Source organism: Bubalus bubalis, chromosome 22 (assembly GCF_019923935.1).
Source record: "Bubalus bubalis isolate 160015118507 breed Murrah chromosome 22, NDDB_SH_1, whole genome shotgun sequence".
Lineage (NCBI taxonomy): Eukaryota > Metazoa > Chordata > Mammalia > Artiodactyla > Bovidae > Bubalus > Bubalus bubalis.
In genome coordinates, this window is record NC_059178.1 from 33,406,149 (window position 1) to 33,432,883 (window position 26,735).

General features: G+C 41.6%; 1 protein-coding gene across 2 annotated transcripts in view; it reads right to left on the reverse strand.

Moving 5' to 3' along the window:
* The window catches only part of CDH2 (cadherin 2), a 247,523-nt gene that overhangs the window by 203,303 nt on the left and 17,485 nt on the right, over positions 1-26,735 (reverse strand). For both annotated transcript variants that reach the window (XM_025273239.3, XM_044934638.2), the window contains exon 2: positions 13,480-13,591. In XM_025273239.3, coding sequence (XP_025129024.2) covers positions 13,480-13,591 — 112 coding nt within the window. The remainder of the gene's footprint in view (positions 1-13,479; positions 13,592-26,735) is intronic.

Here is a 26,735-nt window from a genome sequence, read left to right on the forward strand (position 1 = left end):
TATATTTGGATAATGAGCAAGACAAAGGATGTATCCTGTTCTTAATTGCTTAGCTTATTTAAATGGTTGCCTGGAAAATAATAAATTATACTTATGATTTATGGGTTAAGTCATTAGGACATTTAAATATCAAACTACTAAGCTTCTGAGAATGTGGCACTAATAGGGATTGAGAGTTCACGCCATCTACTAATTTGCTAATCGTTAGTAAAGTGACAATACCATACTGGGACTTCATCAGTTTGAGTAGTCAGTGTGAGATTACTTCATAAGGGAACATTTTCCTACAATATAAATGCAACAAGATGCTTTAATAAATGTCTTCTACATTGACAGAACAGATGACAAGTCAACAAAAGACACCATAGCGAATCAAAGTGACTGAGCTGAAGGAATAATTACATATATGCATAATGTGAAAATCTGCAGGATTTAATTTCACAAAGGATTCAGCAGAACAAATATTCAGCTCTGTCAAATTTTTGCTCTAGTCATTCCATGAAGGTAGCCCCTTATTTTTGTCCTTTAAAACTACATAGAAATGCTCCAAAGAAACATTTATAATTTAAATAATTGCTAGAAATGGGGACTGTTTTCCCCACTACCATAAGTAATAAGTGTGAGCTGGGCTCTGGTATATTCCAAAGTAATGCAGACAGACTTCCTTAGCCAGAAGAGAAAACAAATATTTGCTGAAAACATGTTGGGAACACAAATACTCCCCAAGCTCTGAAAATTTCCACATCAACACTCTGTTAAATTTGTAATACCTGTTAATCTGAGAATATTTAATTTATAGCGAAATTCTGAAATAAAAGACAAAAGTAAAAGAACTTGCCCTTATTTGTTGGGCTTGAGAATACCATTGAATGCACAGCTCAATAAGGTCAAGGGCAGAGGAGAAAGGAGAACTTCGAGGAGGCCAACTGATGAGGAAGATCAGACGTAGCTACTGGGCACTTCCCCTCAGACAGAGACAGCCTTGGGTAGACTACAGCATGAGCCAGTGAATGTAGGGGCCAGGACAAGAGGTTTCAGCCCTACAATTAGAACTTACAGGTCATTTCCTGTGATGAAGTCTTTTGTGTTTTTTTTATTCTACCAGGTAAGTGAAGAGCCTTGTTCTCCAAGTATTAGCACTTTTTTAGAACTTAATAGTCTCCTCATCTGAGCAGCTGGTAAACTAAATATTCAGATGTTCAAAAATTAACAGGAATACAATGATAGTGGACACAGATATGTTCCAAGTGTTAACACAAACAAAGGTTTTATCAACATCTGTTTTAGAAGTTGATCCAAATCTGTTCCAAAGACAGAAAGTGGGCTTCTATGTAAAAAAAGCACTAGAGAAGAGGCAAGGTACAACCTCCAAAATATAACACCTCTAAAACCATCTGATCTATGTTTCTGTCACGTAAATACACACTAAGGACCGACTGTGGAAGTCAGGTGGAGACTACCTTTATTGGAGTCACCTGGAGTCCATCTGTAAAAGCCTGAATGTCTGAAAACTGATCATATTGTTTTTTTTTTTAAAGAAATAGAACATTGGCAGAGTACTCTCGTGTACTTTTTAACACAGACACTAGAAACAAAAGTTCGGAAAGGCAATGGCACCCCACTCCAGTACCCTTGTCTGGAAAATCCCATGGATGGAGGAGCCTGGAAGGCTGTAGTCCATGGGGTCGCTGAGGGTCAGACACAACTGAGCAACTTCACTTTCACTTTCCACTTTCATGCACTGGAGAAGGAAATGGCAACCCACTCCAGTGTTCTTGCCTGGAGAATCCCAGGGACGGGGGAGCCTGGTGGGCTGCCGTCCATGGGGTGGCACAGAGTCAGACACGACTGAAGCAACTTAGCAGCAGCAGCAGCAGAAACAAAAGTTATACTCAAAAGAATAAGAGCATATGAAGAGTGCAGAGCCATGTAACTGTCAACTAGAAGGTTGTGCAATTAAAATCTGATGAATTCGTACATTACAGGGACACTTTCTCATAGACTGGGAACCTTACAGGGAGGAGAAACCACCTCCATCGCAAAGACTGACTGGCCCCTAGAGTGAGGCCCAAAGGAGGCATCAGTTCAGTTCAGTTCAGTCGTTCAGTCATGTCTGACTCTTTGCGACCCCATGAACCACAGCACGCCAGCCCTCCCTGTCCATCACCAACTCCCAGAGTCCACCCAAACCCACATCCATCAAGTCCATGATGCCATCCAACCATCTCATCCTCTGTCGTCCTGTTCTCCTCCTGCCCTCAATCTTTCCCAGCATCAGGGTCTTTTCCAATGAGTCAGCTCTTTGCATCAGGTAGCCAAAGTATTGGAGTTTCAGTCTCAACATCAGTCCTTCCAATGAAGGACAAAGGGGGCATGGCCTGGAACAGACACCTGTCTTCAAAAGTGGCTGGCATTCTCAATTCCATTCTTAAAACAACAGGGTATGATGGTGTTTCCATTTGGGAGAAAAAAGCCTAAAAGTCATTTTACCCCCCAAATTACAGCAAACGAAAGCATCCACAGAAGGAACCACAGTGTAGAAAGAAAAACAGTCCACACTGAAGAAAGAAAAATAATAGAATGAGGTGTTAGTGACTTTGCCCTAAGCAAACCCTCACCAGGGTGCCCTACAAAAGATTCAACGAAGAATAATTAAAACACGCAAACTTGAGAATCCTGAGAGACAGGGTTCAAAACACAGAGTTACCAAAGTCCAAAAACCACTAAAAAACAAACAAAAAAACAGTGTTCACATCTCCAAATGCAATAAAAGGTTCATTTCTGTTCTATCAATTTAGGGGATAATCATCTACTCAGATTGAAGTCCTCAAGATGAGGACTTACTATAACAACTATAGATGTGTTTTAATAAGATATGTGCCTTCTTAAAAATAGATGATTTCTATTTTCTGTTAAAATGAATGAAATTCATTTTTCAGCAGGAATGTCAAACAGTAATAACTGGGGTAATCTATATCCCCTGTTATTTATACCTACACATGTCTGCAAGGGATCACAATAAACTGCAGAAAATTCTGAAAGAGATGGAAATGCCAGATCACATGACCTGCCTCTTGAGAAATCTGTATGCAGGTCAGGAAGCAACAGTTAGAACTGGACATGGAACAACAGACTGGTTCCAAATAGGAAAAGGAGTACGTCAAGGCTGTATATTGTCACCCTGCTTATTTAACTTCTATGCAGAGTACATCATGAGAAACGCTAGGCTGGAAGAAGCACAAGCTGGAATCAAGATTGCCAGGAGAAATATCAATAACCTCAGATATGCAGATGACACCATCCTTATGGCAGAAAGTGAAGAAGAACTAAAGAGCCTCTTGATGAAAGTGAAAGAGGAGATTGAAAAAGTTGGCTTAAAGCTCAACATTCAGAAAAATAAGATCATGGCATCCAGTGCCATCACTTCATGGCAAATAGATGGAGAAACAGTGGAAACAGTGACAGACTTTATTTTTCTGGGCTCCAAATTCACTGCAGATGGTGATTGCAGCCATGAAATTAAAAGACGCTTCCTCCTTGGAAGGAAAGTTATGACCAACCTAGACAGCATATTAAAAAGCAGAGACATTACTTTGCCAACAAAGGTCCGTCTAGTCAAGGCTATGGTTTTTCCAGTAGTCATGTATGGATGTGAGAGTTGGACTATAAAGAAAGCTGAGTGCAAAAGAACTGATGCATTTGAACTGTGGTGTTGGAGAAGACTCCTGAGAGTCCCTTGGACTGCAAGGAGATCCAACCAGTCCATCCTTAAGGAGATCAGTCCTGGGTGTTCATTGGAAGGACTGATGTTGAAGCTGAAACTCCAATACTTTGGGCCACCTGATGCGAAGAGCTTACTCATTTGAAAAGACCCTGATGCTGGGAAAGACTGAAGGCAGGAGGAGAAGGGGATGACAGAGGATGAGATGGTTGGATGGCATCACCGACTCAATGGAGATGAGTTTGAGTAAACTCTGGGAGTTGGTGATGGACAGGGAGGCATGGCGTGCTGTAGTCCACAGGGTTGTGAAGAGTCGGACACAACTGAGTGACTGAACTTAACTGAACTGAATGTCTGCAATGGGTCTTTTCTCCATTGCCTGACATGGAGAAATCCTATTTTAAGAAAACCAAAGAACATGAATTGAAATAAAATCTTAACATTGTCTCAAAGTTGCTATAGGCTGAAACTCATCAACCACTTTTTGATCATTTAACAATTTAAAGAATTTGTGTGTGTGTGCATCTGTGTATCTACACATTTGTGTGTGTTGTTAACTCCACTGATTTGGGAGCTATTGTCATCTACAACTTACAGATGTTGTCATATGTCCCTCTGTTCAAATGAGGAGTTATAACAAATACTGGCATTGATTGCTGGGGCTTCTATGTGTCTAGGTTGCCAGTTGGGGTCTCCAGATGGTGTTGATATTAGGGCATTTTTGCTTAAAAAAAAAAAAAAGAAAGAAAGAAAAAAATCTATTTACAGGTCTAACGTGTGAGTTCAAAAATCATTTTTTTAAGTGCAAGATGGTAAGCAGTTCATCTGAAAAACACCCACGAGTTTTTGTTAACCACAGCCCTATTAACAAGAGTCAACAGGATGGCGGAGCGGTGCGCTCCGCCAGGTCCACCCCGGGCTGCACTAGTGCAGCATCTCAGTCAAAGGCAAGAAGGATGGCTCGACAGCACAGGCAGGACTCAGAGGCTGTGCGTTCGGTCGTGGAGGGAAGCTCACTTTCCTCTGGTTGAAAGGGAAGGGTGAACCAGAATGTTCAAACCCCACTGAAGAAATGGTTTGATGTGCAGCCTGCGGCAGAGATTTCAGGAGCTGAGGTGATGATGCTCAAGTATTTGAAGGATCTCTCAAGGTAAGTTTCCACTGCAAGGAGTTTGCCCGTCTTGCTGACCAGCATTGCCCTGTTCCTTGAAAAAGACTGGCATGTGATGAACGAGCAAAAATACTTGTCGAATGAAAAATGATGAAATGAATGACCTCAGAGGAAAAGAGAACGCACTCGCTGCTCCGTGCGGTGCCAAATGACGATATAGGCACCAGCGGGTAAAGATTTTAGGAACATATGCTTCGGTTCAACTTTTTCAGAAATCGCTTTTTAACAGTGAGAGCTCTTCGGTGACGGAGCAGACTCTGTAAAGGAATGGTCTCTTTCTCCTGGGGGGAGGGGATGAGCAGTGGTATTCTCGCAGAAACTGGATAACCATCTGTCAAGGATGCTCCAGCGATGAAAACCCTGTTTACATCATCGAACACCACAAGGGTTTCATTTTTATCCTAGCTGCCATTTCTGAAGAGCAAACCTTCTGCTGACATAAAATCATCAAGCTGAAAGGAAGGATTTTTAAAACCCTTCCAGGAGTGACTCAACAAAAAGTGCGAGAGTGGTTCCCAAATGTAGGTACATAAGAACATCTGTGCGGCTCGTCTTAAGGACAGATTTCTAAGTCCCACGTGATCTCATTTCTCTAGTCCACTCCAGGATATTGTCCTAATAATTGTCTCCTCTCTTCTGCACCATCACTTTTCCCCTCCCTACTGGAGTCTTTGCCATCAACACGCAACCATGTTGCATGGGATGCTACTCCCCCATCCTTAAAAATAATCCTCATTTTTATTTTAAATTTTTAATTGGAGAATAATTGCTTCACAGTATTGTGTTGGTTTCTGCCATACATCAACATGAATCAGCCATAGGTAACCATATGCCCCCTCCCTCTTGAGCCTCCCTCCCAACTCCTACCCAATCCCATCCCTCTAGGTAGTCACAGAGCACCTGCTTTGAGCTCCCTGAGTCACAAAGTAAATTTCCACTGGCTATCTATTTAATTTTTTAATTTATTTATTTTTTAATTGAAGGATAACTGCTTTATAGAATTTTGTTGGTTTCTGTCAAGTTAGCTATCTATTTTATATATGGTAATTTATATGTTTTCATGTTACTCTTTCAATTTGTCCCAACCTCTCCTTCCCCCACTGTGGCCACAAGTCTGTTCTCCATTTCTGCCCTACCAAAAAAACAAAAAAACAAAACACCATCCTCGGTTGAATCTGCTTCCCTCTCAATTGCCACTCAATTTCTCTTCGTCCTTCTAAAGGAAAACTCAATCTGTGGCCAGCTTCCTGCCTCCACATAACTATAGAACACACAAGAATCGAACTCACCCAGTTACCATCATGCTGCAAAATCCATGGTGAATTCTCAGTCTTCATCTGAGCTGACCCTTCAGTAGCATTGGGTACAGAGGGTCACTCCCTCCTTTGAAATACAATTTCATTTGCCTTTGAAGGTACCACATCCTACTGAGTTTTCTCCTAACTCTCTCCGGTCACTCTTTATCAGTCTTCATTACCTCTCTGTCTTTTGTCTTCTGAATCATATCTTTAAGATAAGAAATCATAGGTGGTCCAGGGTTAAGAATCCTCCTTCCAATGCAGGGGACACAGGTTTGATTCCTACTCAGGGAACTAAGCGCTCACATGCTGCAAGGCAACCAAGCCCATATGCTGCAACAAAGACCCAGCACAGCCAAATTTCTTTTTTTTTTTTTTTAAGTAAGAAATCAAAACTGTAAAGGGATGAAAAAGCTCCTGTATAAAATTTTAACAGCCATGTATCCCAAACATCTGAGACCCTAATCAAAAACTATCTAAATATTTTACAGGAAATGCCCACTATCATGTTGATAAAGGCATAAAACCAATCTCTGGGGTTTTTAAAAAACTTCCTTTATTGAAGTAGAGTTGATTTACAACGTTGTGTTAAATTCTACTTTACAGCGAAGTATTCAGTTATACACATATACAGACACTATACACTATCTACACAGATACTCAATCATGTTCTTTTCCATGATGGTTTATCACTGGATATTGAATACAGTTCCCTGTGCTATGCAGTGGGACCTTGTTTACCTCCATTCCGCCTCTTAATCCCGACTTCCTAATCCCAGAGTCCTGAAAGGCTCCATATGAAAGCATTTCTTTCTTTCTTTGGTCTCTTCCTCACACTGGGTGAAAATCCTCTTAGTGATTTCACCCTGGGTCATGACTGTCCTTCATACACTTAGAAGTACCCACACTGCAGCCCAGACCATTCCACTAAACCCCACACCTATACCAAAATGTCTTTATCCATCTTTGACATTCATCTCCACACACGCAAACCAACTCCTGATCATTCCTGTCACAGTGACTAACAGCCTTCCCAGGATTTGGACCAAATATCACAGAGTCATCCTTGACCCCTCTTTTCTCACACCATCCATCCAATCCATCAAACTGCCAGCTCGACTGCCAAAATATATCCCGAGAATAAAGTTGGGCTTCCATCTCCTGCTACATACAAAAATTAAAATGGGTCAGTGACCTAAATAGAACCAAAATCATAAAATATCTTAGAAGAAAACATAGGAATAAATCTTTATGACCTTGAATTTTGCAACAGTTTCTTAGATGTGACACCAAAAGCAAGAGCAACAAGAGGAAAAACAGGTAAGTTGTACGTAGTCAAAGTCAAAAACTTTTGTGCATAAAAGGACATTATCAAGAAATTGAAAAGACAGCCTAAAGAATGGGAGAAATATTTACAAATCATCTACTTGATAAAGATCTAGTATCCAGAATATATATTAAAAAAACTTTTAAAATGAAAACCAAACAATTAAAATATGGGCAAAGGACCTGAACAGACATTTTTTCAAAGAAGATACACAAATGTCACACAGCCTTTGCATTTGCAGTTCGCTGTTAATCTGCATGTTCCTCTCCCAGTTATCTATAGCGCTTGAACCACCTGCAATATCAATTCTTACTCAAATGTCTCCCATACAGTGATACTCCCCTGACCATCCTATTTAAACAGCAAAACCACACATTCTTCCTATTTCCCTTCTCTGTCTTATTCTTCTCCATAGCATCTAACATAAAGTAAATCTTATTTATTGTGTTTATTTTCTACTTTCCACCAGAGGCTTCCTATATAGCCTAAAAGGACAGACAGAAAGGGGCCCTCAGATCTTAGGAGGGCAGATTTTAAACCATTCAGTGCCTGCTTGTTAACACGTTTTCATAGGTGAAGTGTGACTTTCTTCAACACAGTTCTGGTTGCTACTTTGTGAGACAGCAGACCTCGGCTACTCCAAATTACTGAAGGATATAAATAACTGCAAAAGGACTTAAAACAAAGAAGTGACCACCCAAACTGGCTTATCTTGGTTTATAGGATTGCATTAAGAAACCTAGACCTAAAACACATTGCATCAAAAGGGATATAAAAGCATGCCAAGTATTAAATAAAGTCTAAATGGTTATGATGAAAACAAGGATGAAATTTCCTAGTTCTTATGTTGATATTACTATATACCTAATGGCTCTTAAAAAATAACTAACACAAGGTACTAAAATTACAAGCTCTCCACCCTGGAGAATCTACATGGCTGTATTTCATTTGTAACTCCTAAGAGCCAATCATCAATATCCAAGAGAACCATCTCGAAACTTAATGCCTTTTCTCACAATTGGAAATCAGTGGCTCAAATGATAAAGAATCTGCCTGCAATACGGAAGACCCGGGTTCAGTCCCTGGATTGGAAGGTCCCCTGGAGAAGGGAATAACAACCCACTCCATATTCTTGCCTGGAGAATCCCAGGGACAGAGGAGCCTGGTGGGCTATAGTCCATGGTGTCGCAAAGAGTCAGACACGACTGAGTGACTAACACACACACACACAAAGTTAGCAAAAGGCTGTATAAACAAGTCGCTTCTAACCCTACCTTTTAAATATCTTAAGACATTTACACAAAACAATTAAAAAAAAAAGATCTATCAAAATAAAAAATGTGAATTAAAACAAAAGCCAAGGTTTCCTAACATATTAGTACAAGCCTGGAACAGAGAAGACCTGCTTAAGATATAGATGGCTCCCAAATTCAGTAATGCATACATACATGAGCAGTCAGGTTATTTTTAGAAAAAGTAGTGCATAGTGTATAGTTCTACTAAATAATAAAAACGATTTCTGTACTGTTGTCTGAAGATACCATATGACAGCTTCCTCCCAGAGTGTTAATGCAGAGAGGAGCCTCAATCAGTAAGTAAACTAATCTAAATCAAATTCCATCTAGTTGAAAATAGTCATCATGGGCTGCCCAGAGTTGGTGAGTCTGAATGCATTACTGAAGAGCTTCTTGGTAATTGCAGGTTGCTATTTATGTTGACCAGAGTCGGAGGAGTTTACTTAAGCGAGATGTCTAAGCATACAGACCACCAGTGCAAAACATACAGGAAAATCACTCATAACATCCACACTAAAAACAGCCTAGACGCTCTCTGTGATGTCGCGGCGTGGTTGTTATTTCCTAGTGTCAGATGCACTGCTGGTGAAAGAATGAAAATTTATGATTTCAGTTATTTTCTTTTCCAGTAATGTGCTACCACAAGAGATTCTTTCTAGTTCAGTGGAGTGTAAGTTAAATATTTGAGACTAAATATTATTTTCAAAAGCCCTAAATTTCTGCTTGTAAACAGGTATGCACAAAAAATACTCATGGTGACAATCATCAGGAGATATTTTTCAATCACAGGGGGACCCCATGGACTGTAGCCTGCCAGGCTCCTCTGGCCACGGAATTCTTTAGCCAAGAATACTGGAGTGGGTAGCCATTCCCTTCTCCAGGGGAGCTTTCCGACTCAGGGATAGAACCCAGGTCTCCTGCGCTGCAGAAGCCACCAGGGAAGCCCTGCCTTAGAGTCACCAATTCCCAAATGTGTCTAATAACACAAAAGCCATGGTGCCAAGTGGGAAATAAAGACCAGTTCTCAGACTTATCACAAGACACATGGACAGGTAGGCTAGCTCATGTGCTTCCCTGTGTTACTCCATAACGGTTTTTTTTTCTTTAATCATCGTCATTAGCATCATCACTAAATTAAGTATCAGAAACATGAGTTCTAATTCCACATCTGTAGCTAACAATCTAAAGCACCGTATACTCATGGGAAAAGCCTGAGCTCCAATTTGCTTATCTGTAAACTGAGGGGATTGGCAAGAAATGCTTTTCAAACAGAATAGAAAAATAGCAAAGTAAAAATGATGACCTAAACGTATTAAAATTGATCCTAACTTACAAAAGGCAAACCCAGAGGATACCACAGGATGAAAAAAGGAATGTTTTTCATCTTAGGGGAAGTAGGAAAATGAAAAACATTGTAAAATTCAGTGGTTATGAGGATGGAGTAAAGAACAAACATACTTTTAGCCATGAAGAGAATTCTACAAAAATGTGAAAAAAAAAAAAAAAAAAGTCCATTACCTTTGGCCTAGGAATTTTACTTTTGAACACAAATCCCAAAGAAAATATCCATAAAGAAAAATCAAAGTTCGCTAAAAACGAATCTCCATAGCAGCACAATATGTGTAAGAGAAAAATTGGAAACAACCTGTAAGTGCAAAAATAGAGGCACAGTTAAGAAAAATCTGGTTTTGCTAACGGAACAGAGGCCTGGATAGCCACTTTTTTTAAAGCACTGAATTTTTTTTTTCAAAAGAGTGGAAATATTCGACATGATATAATAGGAAATGTGAAGGTTGATCACAAAACACCTTTGCCTTCTTTATGATCTTACCAAAAACTCACTGATGAAAACCAGAAGAGAAATTGGAGGCATGGAACTAGCTCACTGGGTCCATTCTTTCTATGAAGTTCATTACAACAGCAGAAAATAGAAGGGGCGGGTGGGGAGAAAAGAATCCTCTTTAGACAAGAGTCCAGCTTTTCTAACATGCCTCTAACATCTTCTCTCTCCCTCTAATGCTTCATGTTTTTCAAGCACTTTCAAAAAAGATTGTGACTTCACTGTTTGAAGAAGAATCAGCATTCATGGCACTTACACACTTGAAAGTTAAACTTTTGTACAAGGTCTAGTGCACCAGGAATCGATTCTACAAAACCATTCTATACCTATGTTTGGACAACGGCCCTCCTCTCCCCAGAAGTCATCAGGGGGAAATGAAAGGAAGCATCAAGGGTTAGGAGTTACGATTTCAACAGGCTTTTAGATTATAACCTCAATAAGGGAGAAACCCTCCACAAGGCAAATGCCGTGGAAAACTGTTGCATATTTCTTATGCACAATTACTTGTTTCCTTGAACACTATAAATCACAAAACCACGGCAAAAGTCATCACTCTTGGCCCAGCAACAGATTACTCTCAGCTTTAGAATATACATGGTGAGTGCACTTAGCACAGAACATAGAATTCATGAACATAATTATGATTTGGTATTTACTTGGGTTAAGTGTACACAGCCACCTTTGGATTATCATGTCACTAAAAACTCCAAAAAGGTATTAATAGAAACTTTTTTTTTTTTTTTTTAAAAAGGAGAATTCTTCTCAGTAATGATTCTCCCAAATACATATAACTGGTGGCAACACTCTTGGAGAAAGGAATGGTGATGTTTCACAAAAATCTTCCTCCTTCTAAGAGAATAGGTTTTTCTATGAGTCAATATTATGAACCTTATGTTTGAAGCATTAAGATGCTGGTGTCTGTTAACATATTTTATGAATGATAAAGGAAAAAAGTAATGATGTGTCAGAAGAGAAACAGCTTTATTAAAAGGCTAAAAGATCAAAATGGTAACTACTAGGTATACCAAATGCAGAGAAATTCTACCAGAGACTGTCATGTCATAGACTTCCCCCAGCGGCTGTGAGGGCACAGAGTCAAGAGTATGCTCAATCTTTTATACTGACAACTCTAGAAAGTCCCAAGTTTCTAGGTTATACTCAAATGATACTGGTAATCAGTTATGCCCAGTTTCGTCACCAGCATGATCAAATAATTTAAAAACAGGCTTTCATTTTCAAAATTATTCAGCATAGCAGCATATTTCACCTTAAATCAATGGCTTCCAGAAACAGACCATATGTTTATTCTTAACCAGCAAATTTCAATGAGCTTTTAGAAGAAGGAACTAGGAGAAGGAACTATCCAATTAAGAATGAACCTCAAAAGTAAAATGTAAAAATGCCAACAATTCCAGTGAAATTTTTGATCTGGAGAAATTAACTCTCTAGGATTTTATCAAAATATTTTTCAGTATTCAAATACTACTTAAGATCACATAGGTAGGTCCTAAGATGCCACATAATTTACAGATTTGAAGAAGATGACAAATGTGCAGAACTCTGAGACTTGTATTAAATTTTTTTAAAAATCTACACACTTTGATTTGAATTAAACCTCTATTGCATCAACCATTAGCTACTAGATGATATAGCAATTCAGCATTGAGACAGACTGATTTAATATTTACTCATTAAAATATCATGTGATGAGAAAGGGACGGGAGGATGTCTTAAAAATAACTTCAGAAAGATCACATATGTGTGAGCAAATCACAATCAGAACAGAAATGAAAATAAAAGGATAACTGGCAACAAGGAACTTCAGTAGCTAAGGGGCTATTTACATTTCAAAGTCCTCTGTCTATGGTATTCTTAGGTATGATACCACAAAGGTCTGTCAGAGCGACAGAGAGTCTTCAATTAAGGCTGTGTGCTACAGGCCTGTGTCAATTAATTAGTTGAGGTTCCACAGATTTTCTGAAAGTGGCTATCTAAAACAGCCTCAGATATACGCATGATTTGTGGGGAATTAGAATTTAAATACAACTTATTAATGAGTTCTTCCTGCTTTCCCATTTCTATGACATTTTGTGTAATGATAAATAAGTCCATGAAAATATGACTAATCAAAATTTTATTTGCTTTCAGTTAGAGGTAACAGAAGGGGCTTTCACTTTCGTTTTTGATTTGAACTTTTACTTAGATTTTATCTACACTTATTGGCAAGAATTTTCATATGATATCCATCAATATAATGAATCTGATCCATAGTTAGATAGGAGACGAGTCTATATTGGAAATTCACATGTATTACAACTAAATTAGCTATCCAGTAATTTCTATAAACAATGGCATAATAAAAATACAAATTTCATGCTTTTGCCTTGAGATTTTACCTGCTAAATCTGCTCATTATAATTTTGCTAAATGTTAGTTTTGACATGTCTTAGCAATTCTTTGATTCGAAATACTAAGTAGACGATGGCTGTAAATAATGTTTAAATCAGCAGAATCAGATATTCGGTAAATATGATCTTCTACCAGAAGTAAAATGTAGGCAGAAAATTGTAAAAATTAACTGTGTGATGGTTTCCACCATAAATGAAAAATGGAAGAGGTTTTCAGGAGATCAGGAGCCTTCCAGTTGTGTACATAAGAGATTTATGAGCTCTTCTGTAATCCTAAAATAAAGTCCCTACAGTCTCATTATAGGGACTGTGAAAAATTCATACTTGTACAGTGGAGATCATTTAGAAACTTTTTAACAGTGAACGGTATTTCAAGAGCATTGGAGCTGAGTGTACAAATGTATCTTTTGAGGTCATACCATTGAGAAGGGGCTGTCCTTCCAGCACATCCCGGGACAAGACTGCACTGTAAACATCTTCAGGAAATCCAGTCTTGCATAACGAGATCTCCCCAGAAGCCTCCACGGAAGCCTGCAACACAAGGGAAAAAATGTGTGCCGTGATCACCACCTCCTTCAACGGAGAAACATCCCACTTGGCATAAAGCCTCGCTTTTCCCACTATTTTGTACAAATAACCCCTTTGTTTTCAGAGTGGTTACAATTAGAATGTAGAGGGCAAAGGGTTAATCTTTTTGATAACTGGAGTAGAAGAAACAAATCCCACTTGTCTTAAACAGCAAAATCGAAATAATGCACATTCCAGGATCTTCTCAGGACTGAACATTTCCATTAAAATGGTCATTGTGAATGAAAAACTCTCCAGTGAGGCCGAGGGGGAAGAAGTGGGGGTGAGGAGACAGCCAGGAGTTTTGAGGCTCCATAGATTACCATCACTAACTCAACTTTTCAAGAAAAATGTACACATTCCAGCATATTGATTTGTATGCTGCTATTGCTGCTAAGTCGCTTCAGTCGTGTCCGACTCTGTGCGACCCCATAGATAGCAGCCCACCAGACTCCTCTGTCCCTGGGATTATCCAGGCAGGAATACTGGAGTGGGTTGCCATTTCCTTCTCCAATGCATGAAAGTGAAAAGTAAGGGAAGTCACCCAGTCGTGCCCGACTCTTAGCGACCCCATGGACTGCAGCCCACCAGGCTCCTCCGTCCATGGGACTTTCCAGGCAAGAGTACAGGAGTGGGGTGCCATTGCCTTCTCCGATTGATTTGTATATTCCCATCTAATTCTCTATGAAGTTTGTTTCAATATGTTCCTGAACTAAAAAACTGAAATGCTGATATATTTACTGCAGGGTACAGAGTGTTTTATACCAAGTAAAAGCAATCAATTGAAAGTATGTATTTCTCTAGACTCACAGACATAGAAAGAAAACAAACACGGTTGCCAAAGGGGAAAGGCAGGGGAGGGATAAATTAGGGATTTGAGATTAACAGATACCCACTATTATATATAAAACAGACAAACAAGAAAGACCTACTGTAAGCACAGGGAACTATATTCAATATCTTCTAATAACCTACAATAGGCTTCCCTGATGGCTCAGATGGTAAAGAATATGCCTGAAATGCAGGAGACCCAGGTTCAGTCTCTGGGTTGGGAAGATCCCCTGGAGAAGGGAATGGCAACCCACTCCAGTATTCTTGCCTGGAGTATCCTCATGGACAGAGAAGCCTGGCAGGCTACAGTCCAAAGGGTCATGAAGAGTTGGACACGACTGAGTGACTATCAATTTCAATAACCTATAATGGAACAGAACTTGAAAAAGAATATATAAACTGAATCACTTTGCTGTACAGCTGAAATTAACACAACATTGTAAATCCACTAACCTTCAGTTAAAAAAGGAAAGTGTATTTTTCTCTAATTTGAGGGCAAGGACACATTAAAAATGTAAATAAAGATTAATACAATTATGTTTCCTTTTTATACTTAAAAATTAGAAAGTTGCTATCTCTTGCCATCTTCCTCCTCATCACACATACTCAGTGGGCTTAAAACTCAATCATACCAAGTGCTATCCACCTACCCCTTTGAGTTAATTTCCTCACTACTTCGCTTTCTTTCCTACTTCCTACTGACATCAACACAGGATGATTAAGCCTCAGTAGAACTCAGGCATCATTTACATTAATTACAAAAATCTTTGGGAGGTGGGAGGGAGGTTCAAGAGGGAGGGGGCCTATATATACCTATGGCTGATTCATGTTGATGTATGGCAGGAGTCAACACAATATTGTAAAGCAATTATCCTTCATTTAAAAGTAAATAAATTGTTTAAAATAACCTTCACCCAGCCCTGATGGGAATCCAAATACAGGAGGAAGAGAGTGGACAGAAGCTGCCTGAGGAGCAACTTAATTTCAAAGTTAAGGAGGGGGCGTAAATTTCAAAAGTGGCAGGGCCAGCCTTGTGAATAGTCTGCACTGTGGAGAAGAACCAGAAATTGGAAGGAAGGAGAAAGGGAGACCCCAAAGATAGACCTCAAAGCAATTGTTTGAAGGAAGCCATATAGCGCAGATTCACAACTGAAGGACTTCCTGGGTGATGCATGGGAAGTGTCGCAGACACTCAAGTTGCAAGAATCCAAACTGATCTAAAATGTAAACAGTTCTTTTCAGATCTGAGAAAAACAAGAAAAAAAGGACATGGGTTTTTCTAATCTCTCAGAATCTAACTTAAAATTGTATTAGGAGCAACAGTGAGATATTAGATCAGACCTACCAAAGTAACAAAAATTATTAAGTCTGTTATGGGCAAGAAAAGATTGTCTCAAATCAAGGGTACAGAGCAATCAAACCCTTCACAGAGGTATCAGTGAATGTGGCTACAGTCACCATGGAAAATTCTAGTAAAAATAATAGTAGACATATCCTGCAGGTATATTCTTGGGAAAGTCTTCCATGAGTGCCCTAGTCAACATGTGTAGGATTGTTCACTTCAGCACAGTCGTAACTGCAAGAGCTAGGAACTATCTAAACGCCCATCAATAGGAGAAGTGGACCAAAAGATTTTCACTTAGTCAAGGCAGAAATAGCATTAAAAATGTAAGAATTGGAGCTACATTTATCCACAAGGTTCCATCACAAAACAGATACTCAGTTACTTTAACTTTCATGTAAGGTTGAGAGAGAAATTTAATTATAAATCAACCTAGGAATGACTATTATCTTTAGTAAGTTCAGAAATCTATTTATAAAACATTCCAAAATAAGATTGGTACCAAGATACACTGCAGTCTAAATCTTTAGAAACTAAAAGCAAAAATCCAAAGCATGATTGATGACAGTTTTTATATATAAGGTTTACATTCAAAAGGTAATGTAATACATATGTAGTAAGAATATAAAAATATACAAGGTACCGATAAACACCAAATTTAGGAGAGTGGCTACCCCAGGGAAGGCAAGTGAGGAAAAGCACCAGAAAGAATCCTACAGGCAGCTTTGATTTCATTTGTCGTAATTCATTTCTTTCCAACAGAATCTAAAACAAACAGGGTGAAATGTGAAGGTGTGCACAGGCACAGAATGACACGTATGCATCGTCTCCTATATACCCTGCCTGCTCTGCGTATTTCAAAATGAGGAAGAGATAGTATCTAGGGCTCTCTGATCAGTAAGAACTGGGGCTTTCAACGGCCATCAAGTTTGGGACACTGGGTGATACATTGCTATTTGCTAGCTGCAGATACCCAACCATTCATCCTGGGCCTGACACAGAGTAAGCACTGCTAGTTAGCTTTTCTTTAGGCTAACTATAACAAATAAAGAGAAGTCCCAAGTTCACCACAGCAATTGGATCAATGTGTTGTAAGCCGGTGTCCCAGTGATAGGTTAGGGGCCAGGGGCCTCTTGATCTCCAGCCCTTCTGCTACACAGGGGGGCCAGGGCAGGAATCCAACCCCAGGAGGTGGATGAGAACAGAGGGGAGAACAGGACAGAGGCAGACAAGGCTCACACTCCATCCTGGGGGTGGGGTCAGGGCAGCATGAGGTTTTCTAGGTGAACTCTCAGGGGTCAATGAAATCTACAGACTAGTGGAAGTCTGTCATCTCTTATTTAACTCCACTCCTAGTGTCTTATTTTCCAATGGACCTGCCCCAAGCGCGTGTGTGCTCAGTCAGTTGTGTCCGACTCTCTGTGATCCCAGGAACTGCAGCCCTCCAGGCTCCTCTGTCCGCAGGATTTTCCAGGCAAGAATACTGGAGTGGGTTGCCATTTCCTCCCCCAGGAGATCTTCCTGACCCAGGGACTGAACCTGCCTCTCCTATTTCTCCTGCATTGGCAGGCAGATTCTTGACCACTGAGCCACCTGGGAAGCCCTCTGAGTGCTAAGTTGCTACAGTGTGTCTGACTCTGTGCAACCCTACAGACTGTAGCCTGGCAGGTTCCTCTGCCCATGGGATTCTCCAAACAAGAAAATTGGAGTGGGCTGCCATTTCCTTTTCAGGGGATCTTCCTGACCCAGGGATTGAATCCTCGTCTCTTGCCTCTCCTGCATTGGCAGGCGGGTTCTTTACCAGCTGAGCCAGCGCCAGGCTTCTGGAAAGGGCCAGAGAGTAAATATTTGAGGCTTTTCAGGCTACAGAGTCTCTATGGCTCTGCTGTCATAGTGCAAAACTGGGTAAATGAATAAATGTGGCTCTGGTCATTCAAATAAAACTTCATTCATGGACACCAATATTGAAATTTCATGTAATTCTCAAGTGTCAAAAAGTAGTATTCTCTTCATGATTTTTTAAAAAGCATTTTAAAACTTGAAAAAGATTCTTGGCCCCAAATCCGGCATCGAGACTCAAGTTTGTGGATCCCTAGACCAGAAAGCTAAGTTTTATAAAACATGGCCATCTCCCTTAATTCTCACAGTAGCCCCCTGAGGAGACTGAAAAGAGCTGCAGTTTACAAATGAGCAAAGAGATGCTCACTCAAAGGTGAATACCCATGCTCTCACCTCCAGGAAGAGGAAGAGGCAAGATTCTCACCCTGGAGGCTTGCCAAGTAGGACAAATAATTACAATTCTTTGCAGAAACATATACTGAGTGTCCACTTGCCAGAAACAGAAGGAAACACTGCCCTGCCCTTAAGAAGTTCAAGGCTTCAAGTGAGAGCAAAGGAGAGATGATTGCAGTAGAAAGCGGCAAGTCAGAGGTAGCAGGACGCAGAGGGGGGTGAAGAGAGCCCAGGACAGGGATCTGGGGGCCTCCAGAGATCCCAGGGGGGGCCAGGCAAGGGGGCGGGCAGCGGGGAAACCATCCCAGGCAGTCACTGCTCGAGCCAGAACGAGGCAGCAAGAAACAGCACACAGCCTGGGGAATTACAATGAGTTCTGTGTCACTGGAGTCTAAGAAGCAAGGCAGGGAGTCAAAAGTTGAGGCTGGTGAGTTAGACGAGGTTAGATCATAGATGGCTGGGGGCTTGGGGTTATTCTGTTGGCTGGGGAGAACCAGGCATACGTTTCCAGCACAGGCAGACTGTGTTTGATAGAGAACTCTCTGATGCTTCTTGGGAAACGTGTGTGTGTGGGGGGGGAGGACAACAAGTGACAGGTTGGGGACAAGTTAGGGCATAGATGTGAATCAGGCAGGGGCTGAAGGATTGAGAAAAGGGGTGATTGTATCAATATACAGACAGTTAAATATGATTCATCAGGCTCAGTGAGGGCAGGGCTCAGAGTGGAAGGGAGGGTGGGAGGGAGGGAAGGAAGGAGGGAGGAGGTTTTGCCCTCCTCTGTGTTTCCAGCTGGGTGACCGTGGACATGAGTAGCACAAACTAAGAAAGCTAATTGCAAAATTATAACATCAGGAACAAAGTGCTAAAGCAGCAGAAGAGGATGATAAATCTGCCTGTGGAAATCAAAGAAGACTGCATAGCTGCAGTGACATTTAGGCACTGTCTTTAAAGATGATTAAAAATTTGCCAGGAGAAAAGAGGAGGAAGTGGGAAAGGGCATCCCAGGCAAAAGGTGCAGCAGAGACAAAGGCCCTGTTGATTTATATTGAGCGATCAGTCAACCCAAACAACCCAGGGCTTTTCCACCAGGCAACTGTTGACTCGTGGCTTCCAGTTTCTTTGCTCTGATGTGGGGCCCCAAGGGGCAGCAATTACATTTAACCCTCCAAGATTTTATCTCGATAAATTAATAACTCCATCCAGATTTAGTCATTACTCCTGTCTGCATCAGCCCAACATCTTCACAGTGATGCTGCTCAGATTCTAAAGACAGGGTGTGATGCAGGCCCAGACACGGCCTTTCCTACCTACCCAGAGCCATAAACCAGGCTCTTGGAGGGGCAGCTCAGGTTTTCAACATGCCAGAGTGCCTGAGTTTGAATCCTGCCCATCTGGAGTAGGAAATGGAAACCCACTCCAGTATCCTTGCTTGGAAAATCCCATGGACAGAGGAGCCTGGCAGGCTACAGTCCATGGGGTCGCAGAGTGAGGTACGGCTGAGCACACAGACCTGAGAAGTCCCAGTTCCCCTAACCTGTAAAATTAGACAGCACCCACTCAGAGGGTGGGTGTGAGGATTACATGAGATAATGTGTAAAGCGCTTAGAATAGTGTCTGGCAACTGGTTATTTGACGCATTAGCCATTACTTATAACAGTATTAATACTATCATGACAACATGGCTCTACCTCGTGGTATGCCTGTCCTAAGGTCCAGTTATTCCTAAACTTACTCAGCACAGCAAGTCATCCGGGACAGTCGCCAAAATTTCTGATTCCTGGGCCCTGACCCAAGATTCACTAAAACATAATCTCAAGAGATGTGGTGGATAAACTGGTATATTTAACAAGTGCCCATGTAGCAATGGGAGAGGGTCCCATATTCAACCCAATACCTCAGTCTCCCCAATCCTTTCTGAACTCCACATACCGGCATTCTTGACTTTCTGCCCCAGTCTCCAAGTTGAATATCTTTGTCACAAAAGGGAATAAAGAAACAATTTTTTTTTTTTTCTGTTCTGAACAATTTCACGCTGTCTCCTAGCCACTGTGTACATCCAAAAATGAAATTTGCCAACCAACCTGTCCTCATTACTGGTTGGAGAATTCTGCCCCAGGTCAGCACGGGGTCCTCTCTTCCTTTATCTGACCACCACATCCTCTGAATTTGGCTTTTAATTGGGACATTATCCCATCCCCAGTTCACTAGTAATTTCCTTAGTTCTCCACAATTCTTCAAAGATGAAAGCAGTGGGCGAGTCCTCCCGGCCCACCAGGAGGAAATTCACAAAATTCACACTGGCCAGAGGCTCCCAACTCATTCAGTGCTGCTCTGCGTGCCTGCACAATCAGCTCCCCTATCTTGTGTTTCAATTTCCTCTTACAAGTATTCTACTCTCCCTGGGCTGAAGATCAACCTCCTTGTCTTAAAAGGAAAGGAGCATAATGATAGGAGAGGAGTTCTGCGTGCCTGTTAGGATCGGTCTATCCGTTCCGGTTCTGAACCTGTGATGACATCGCTTTTCGTTCTCATTATATTTTCCCCATAGTCTCAGGACCATGAGCTTTCAAGCTGAGTCCACGACTCTTTGAGGTTCCTATTATCGGGGCTGTTTTTTTTAATAGTCTTCCTTGGTCACTGACTCCATTTTCCAATTTCCTCAGAGTCACTCCTGAATCCAAGCTCTTAAAACACTCCAGCAAAGCCATGGTGGATCCTCCCACCCCCCTCTTCTTTCTGATCAAGATCATTTATGGTGTCTGGCTCCACACAGCACATCTGAAGCAGCACAAGCCTAATGGAAGCTTTCTCTCTTCTTTCTGGTTCTGAAGACGACCTACCCAAAACCTAGGCTTTGCTGATTATCAGAAACTCTGAAATGTAATCAACTGGATGTTTGGGTTCCCCCCCGCCCCTCTAAACATCGAGGTCTTCCATTGTTCCCTTCTAGACATTCTATGGTCAGAATGCAGTAACAAAGTACTGAGAAGTAGGTGATCAAATGCAGTCCACCTGATTTCCCTGGTGGTAAGTGGTTAGGAATCCATGCTTCCACTGCAGAGGGTGTGAGTTCAATCTCTGGTCAGGAAACTAAGATTCCATATGACCCGCAGTACGGTCAGAAACAAAGACAAAAAATGCAGTCCACAAAGCTGGAAACCTGTTTTCACTTTATATGTCTGCTCCCCTCATTCTTTATAGAAACAAAGGCAGGACTGTGTGTAATACCTTAAGACTGGGGGCTCTGAACAAACCTGCTTAATTAAGTTTAAACCCTGGCTCCCCTCCTGCTACCGATGTGACCTTGACATGCTTTATAACTTCATCTTCACCTCAGCTTCTTCCTTAATAATAGTACCAGCCTCAAAGGATGGCTAGGAAGCATATCAAGGGCTTAAAAACAACACCTGATTCACCGTAATACAAGGGTATACACACATACAGTAGCTGTCATGATATTACTGTTGTTTTGTGCGTGTAAAGAATTTTTATCTCTTTGCCACACGAATGCTGGGAAATATTTTTAAAGAATTTTGCAGAAGGAAGAATACTGAAAAGAAATCAAGGTGACCGAGAATAAAAATTCATTTACAAACATGGTACAAAAGAAAACGAGTAAAATCCTTTCAAAAGAGGTGATGTGTGGAGTGGAGGTGCATAGTGATGGAAGAGGGTGCAGCTTTAGTAATACTTTTATTATACCTGTATGTCCTTCAAACAACATAAGCAAATACAAACAGTAAGTGAAGACATCATGGTAGCAGAATAATGGAACTCTTCAAGACCAATTCCACATAACTGATTTTTGAAAAATTTTTAATCTAATTTATCACCATACAGTTACATTGGCCAGATTCTCTACATTTCACAGGATTCCATCCATGATGGGGGAAGGCTATGTTAAGATTATTCAAGAGATAGTACCACTCTTTAAAGATTTTTCTCTGTGTCAGTCATGCCATCGATGACATGCTGAATTTCAGATCCCAGGACACATGCTTGAAATGTGCAGACGTTTAACCCTGGACGCTAATATTTTTTATTTTGTCACTTACAATCCTGCAGGGAGAGCACAGTATTTTGAACAGGTTCTTTAACTCCTTCTTGCCTCTGATACGATCTAGACCAGCTTAGGTGCAAAGAATACTTGACTGAGGCCAAAACGTTGCCCGCTGTGACCCACCTGATGATTTCCATCTTTATTTCAATTCTTCTACTAGTATGGGTCCTTGAATATCTCTAGTAGTGATTATTTTATTTTTTCTGATTTTCACTTCTTTTAATCAAGTAATGACAAAGAAAATAGTCTGGTCCAGGAACCTGACAACCATGCTGATGCTGATGATGAGCTAGAAGACAGCACCGCAATACGACGACTTGACAGACAAAAATCAGAGTGCCTCATCAGAGATGTGGTTTGGAGTGTGGACTTTCCAAGAGCTGAACCTATCAAATCTCAGGACTATATATAGAAAGATCAAGTCAAGTCCACATAAGTCTGTGCAGTCCCCCCATCTATTCAGCCCCTGTGAAGGGAGGCTTCCTAGGCACCCAGGCTTTGTCGAATGGAGTCCCGAAAGACAAGCAGGAGTTTACAGTAAGCTTCCTGGATGGTTAATGGCAGGGTAACAACACTACACCCACAGCTTGACTTGGCCTGTAGAAGTCTACCACTATTATGGGACAGTGTGGCTCAGGCAGTGAGGCAATTCAACTGCCACTGCAAGTTCCAGAAAAGCCTACAGCAATTCCAGTTCACGTGGCCAATCTTGCCTTTGACTGATTCTGCCCCATTCAGCCGAGATTGCAGCATGCTTATTATACACAAGGTTCAAAATGCCATCAAGTAGTGGGGCATGTAGCATCAGACTGTGGTTACAATCAACTTGGGAATTCATTTAACTAAATACACTGAATATCGCTGATGGTTAATATTTATCAACTACCTAGGAAGGGTGCTACAATGCTTTCCACACATGTATCTTAACAGTCCTCACAACTCTAAAAAGAAAGTACTATTATTAGTGCTATTTTGCAGGCAAGGAAGCAAACTGAAAGGAAACTGGCATAGGTCTTTTAGCTAGTCAAATTAGTGGTGATATTCAAACCTATAACAAAGGCTTTAGGGACCCTGCTAGCCACTGCCTCCCCTACTAACACACACCCCATCAGGAAGCATCCTGAGACATTGGCGAATGGCTGGAAATCATCCTATTTAAATATATGAATTAAGACCAGGGACTTCCCTGGCTAAGATGCTGGGGGCCTGTGTTCAAACCCAGGTCAGGGAACTAAGATCCCACATGCCACAACTAAGACCCAAACAGAGCCAAATAAAAGATAAATAAAGACCAAGCAACAAATCTACCTGCCACCACTGTGAATTTTTTCCAAAACTATGATTCTCAAATATGATCGTGATATGTTAATAGAATAATTTCAAATGTTTCTGTTCACCATGACAAAAAAAATGGAGAGAAAAAGCCATCAGGTCAAACTTCTGTAAACGTCTTAAGTCACCTAAATTCCCTCCATGCTCCCCACCCCTCCACTGCCACAACCAACCCCAAACTCTTCTAAAAGCACAAGTGGAAAATTATCAGCAAATACTCATTATGGTGAGTATATTCATTTTCAATAATAAGAGCATAATTACAGCCTGTGATGCATTCTTTGTACACTTTCTGTACCCCAACACTCCTTGGTCTCCATGTACACAGTTAAGTCCCTTTCATAAAACCCGGAGCATGAATTCACTTTTTAAAAATGGTTACCGACACTTCCAGTCCCTGAAACTCTGATTTAATTTGAATGGCTGGCCATGGTGATGATTTATCTAATTTCAAGTCCTTGATAAGATAAGCTCAACCCAATTATACCATTATTGTTGGGAGAAAATCGCATTCACAGAGCAGCTTCCAGAAATGTGCTGCTGTGAAGAAGGCTCTGTCAATAACGTCAGTGTTCAAAGTCCTTCCTGTACATGTTCCCCAAACAGCACCCTGCCCAGGGGTTGTTCTCCAAGGTTAAGACATGAAGAAGCCAGCCCACAAGTCCTGCCTGCTAACCCACAGGTTACAGAGCTATTAGCAACACCTCCAGTTCAACGTGGGGGGCTGAAGACTAGCATTTTTTTCCAGCTAAGGTTATCTTGAGTAGTTTATGTCTGGTCTTTGAACAACTGCACTGTATAACCCATAGATGGGGACTGCTTCTTCCCTTCTCGAAGCTTCCTTCCATGTGGAAGGAATTCTACTTTTCTAATTCTCTCACCTCTTCCAGGCTTCCCAGGTGGCGCTAGTGGTAAAGAACCTGCCTGCCATTGCAGAAGACGTAAGAGACGTGGGTTTGACTCTTGGGTTGGGAGGGCATGGCAACCCACTCCAATATTCTTGCCTGGAGAATCCCATGGAGAGAAGAGTCTGGCAGGCTACAGTCCATAGGGTCGCAGATGACTGAAGTGACTTAGCATGCATGCATGCATATTCTCATGAGTGTAAAGTGGAGTTTTCTAAAGGGTGGAGGATGTGAGATACCTTCACAGAGTAAATGCAGAAGCAGGTACAGGAAACCCACTGTCTTCTATTAAGCCAGACTGGAGATTTGCAAAAATATAAAAGCACAATACTACTCTTCCTACTAATTTTGCTGCTCTGTTTTGGAAAATATAGTTATATTTTTCATATAAATTGGTCTTTGTGTTACATAGGTAATGGGTTTAATACGTTTAAATGAATTAAATCGATACAATTTCCTCAGTTTAATTTCTAATATGCTAAACAACGATAGATATTACCCGCATTATAGAAGCTCATTAGGGCACTTAATGATTTTTTTTTTAAGTGGAAAAGGGTCCTGTGACCAAGAAATGTGTGAATTGCTGCCCTAGAGAGGAGAGGGATAAACTGAACTTATCTGAAGGCTGAATTCGAAAGAACAATCTGGGCAGCTGGTGCCCGGCTCTGGCCCCTACTCCTCCCACCTGGGAGTTGCAGGCCCACAGAAAACAAGCGTGGTGATCTCATTTTCCATGCTGGGAGTTCATGGATCCCTGGCAGCACTTGTGGGGGAGGGGGGTTCAGCACCACCTGCAACGGAGTGAGCCTGGCTGTGGAATTCTGGGGTTCAACATTGACAAGAGACAAGCCCAAGGATAAAGGCCATGCCCTCCAAACCAGATCTTATCAAAACCATGGGGAGATTTTCCCTTTCAGAACTGTTGACTCTCCTGGCTTCTCTTTCATTCAGTTCAGAACTTGGTACAGGGAGGAAAGGTCTTACTTACTGCGCCCCTGCAGGGACTTGGTGTACGAATTGGAGACCTTGAGAAAGAGTGAAAAAAGAATCCAATGTTGGAGAAGAAAACAAGTCTCAGAGGTTCTGGGGCTCCGGGCAGAGGAGAAACGGTGCTTTCCTGGGGCCCTGTCTGTTTTTTAACTTGGTGGTTTACAGTCTTGATTGTGCTGTGTGGTGGGTTTTTATAGGTGGGCAGGTAGCTTTTAACATCAAAAGGCTTTAATTCCTAAACCACAGGGTATTTTGATCTTGATGTGTGACCACAACTCATGGTGGTTATTCTCCAGGAAAGTGGCTGTTTACAGAGCTGGGACCCAGAACAAAGAGAGTGGACTTCGGGGAAGGCCAAGGAGATGGGCCACTGGGTGACCCCAGCCAAGGGGCGAAGGCCTTTGGGTAAGGACTGAAGCAGAACAGCCTTGGGAAAGGCCTGAGACAGCTCAGGACACAGCGAGGTGGCCATGAATGAGCAGAGACCGCCGAAGCACAGAAAAAGGGGATTCTTTCACCATCTCCAGCCTAAAGACGAGTGAGCAGAACACTATTTGCTATTTTTAAATGGCAGTGAATTCAAGAGCCCTAGGGAAGTTCTCACTTTAAATTATGAATGACAGGTCTAGGAGGGCAGCATGGATCGTCCACTTCTAATTCTGCTCTGCACTCAGAGACCAAGAAGGCACTTCTCCACTTCTTGGCCCTTGGCCACAGGCTCAAGGGTCGGCATCCACCAAGTGGTCCGGACCAGTCTTTACAAAACTAAGGGGAAATCTTCCCCTGCAGATGGCCTTTTTTGGCCAAAGCAACCGCACAGCAGGTGGTGAGAGATGGAAAACACATGCTCCCAGGACAGCGTGTCCCCCGGCCACCCACCCAATGGCGCCCACACGGGGGACAGCACTGGGCTGAGAGTCTCGAGGGGCTCACAGCTGGAGGCCAGGTAGGAGGTCTGAATGCACTGGCTGCAAAGCTCATCTGGGAGTGGCTCCCTGGGGGAGGTTAAATTTAGCATTTTGTATTTACCTGGGGGAGGAGATCCACCTGTGTATTCTTGGTTCTCTTTCAGAAAGCTGGCATTTGAGAGCTGCCACCTATGTGCAAGGTCAGAAATACCCTTTGGTGGTGATCCCATTTTGAGGTTCCCTGCCTTCTCATCCAGCATATTTGATCTCTGTTAAGTCTTCATTTTCCCTTTGAACTGAGTGCTTAGTTCAAAGGTCACGACTTACAGACAAGAGGTTTAACCCGATTAGCACGAGGGAAAGACTCAACCAGGGAAGGTTCTCACCACCCACTGGGAGTCCTTCCCTCAGATGTCACCTGCTTCCTATCTCAGGACATTTAAGAATAGGCTCTAAGGTCATAATGTCACTTAGGAAAACTCTTTCAAGAAAAACTGGTGATTCCATT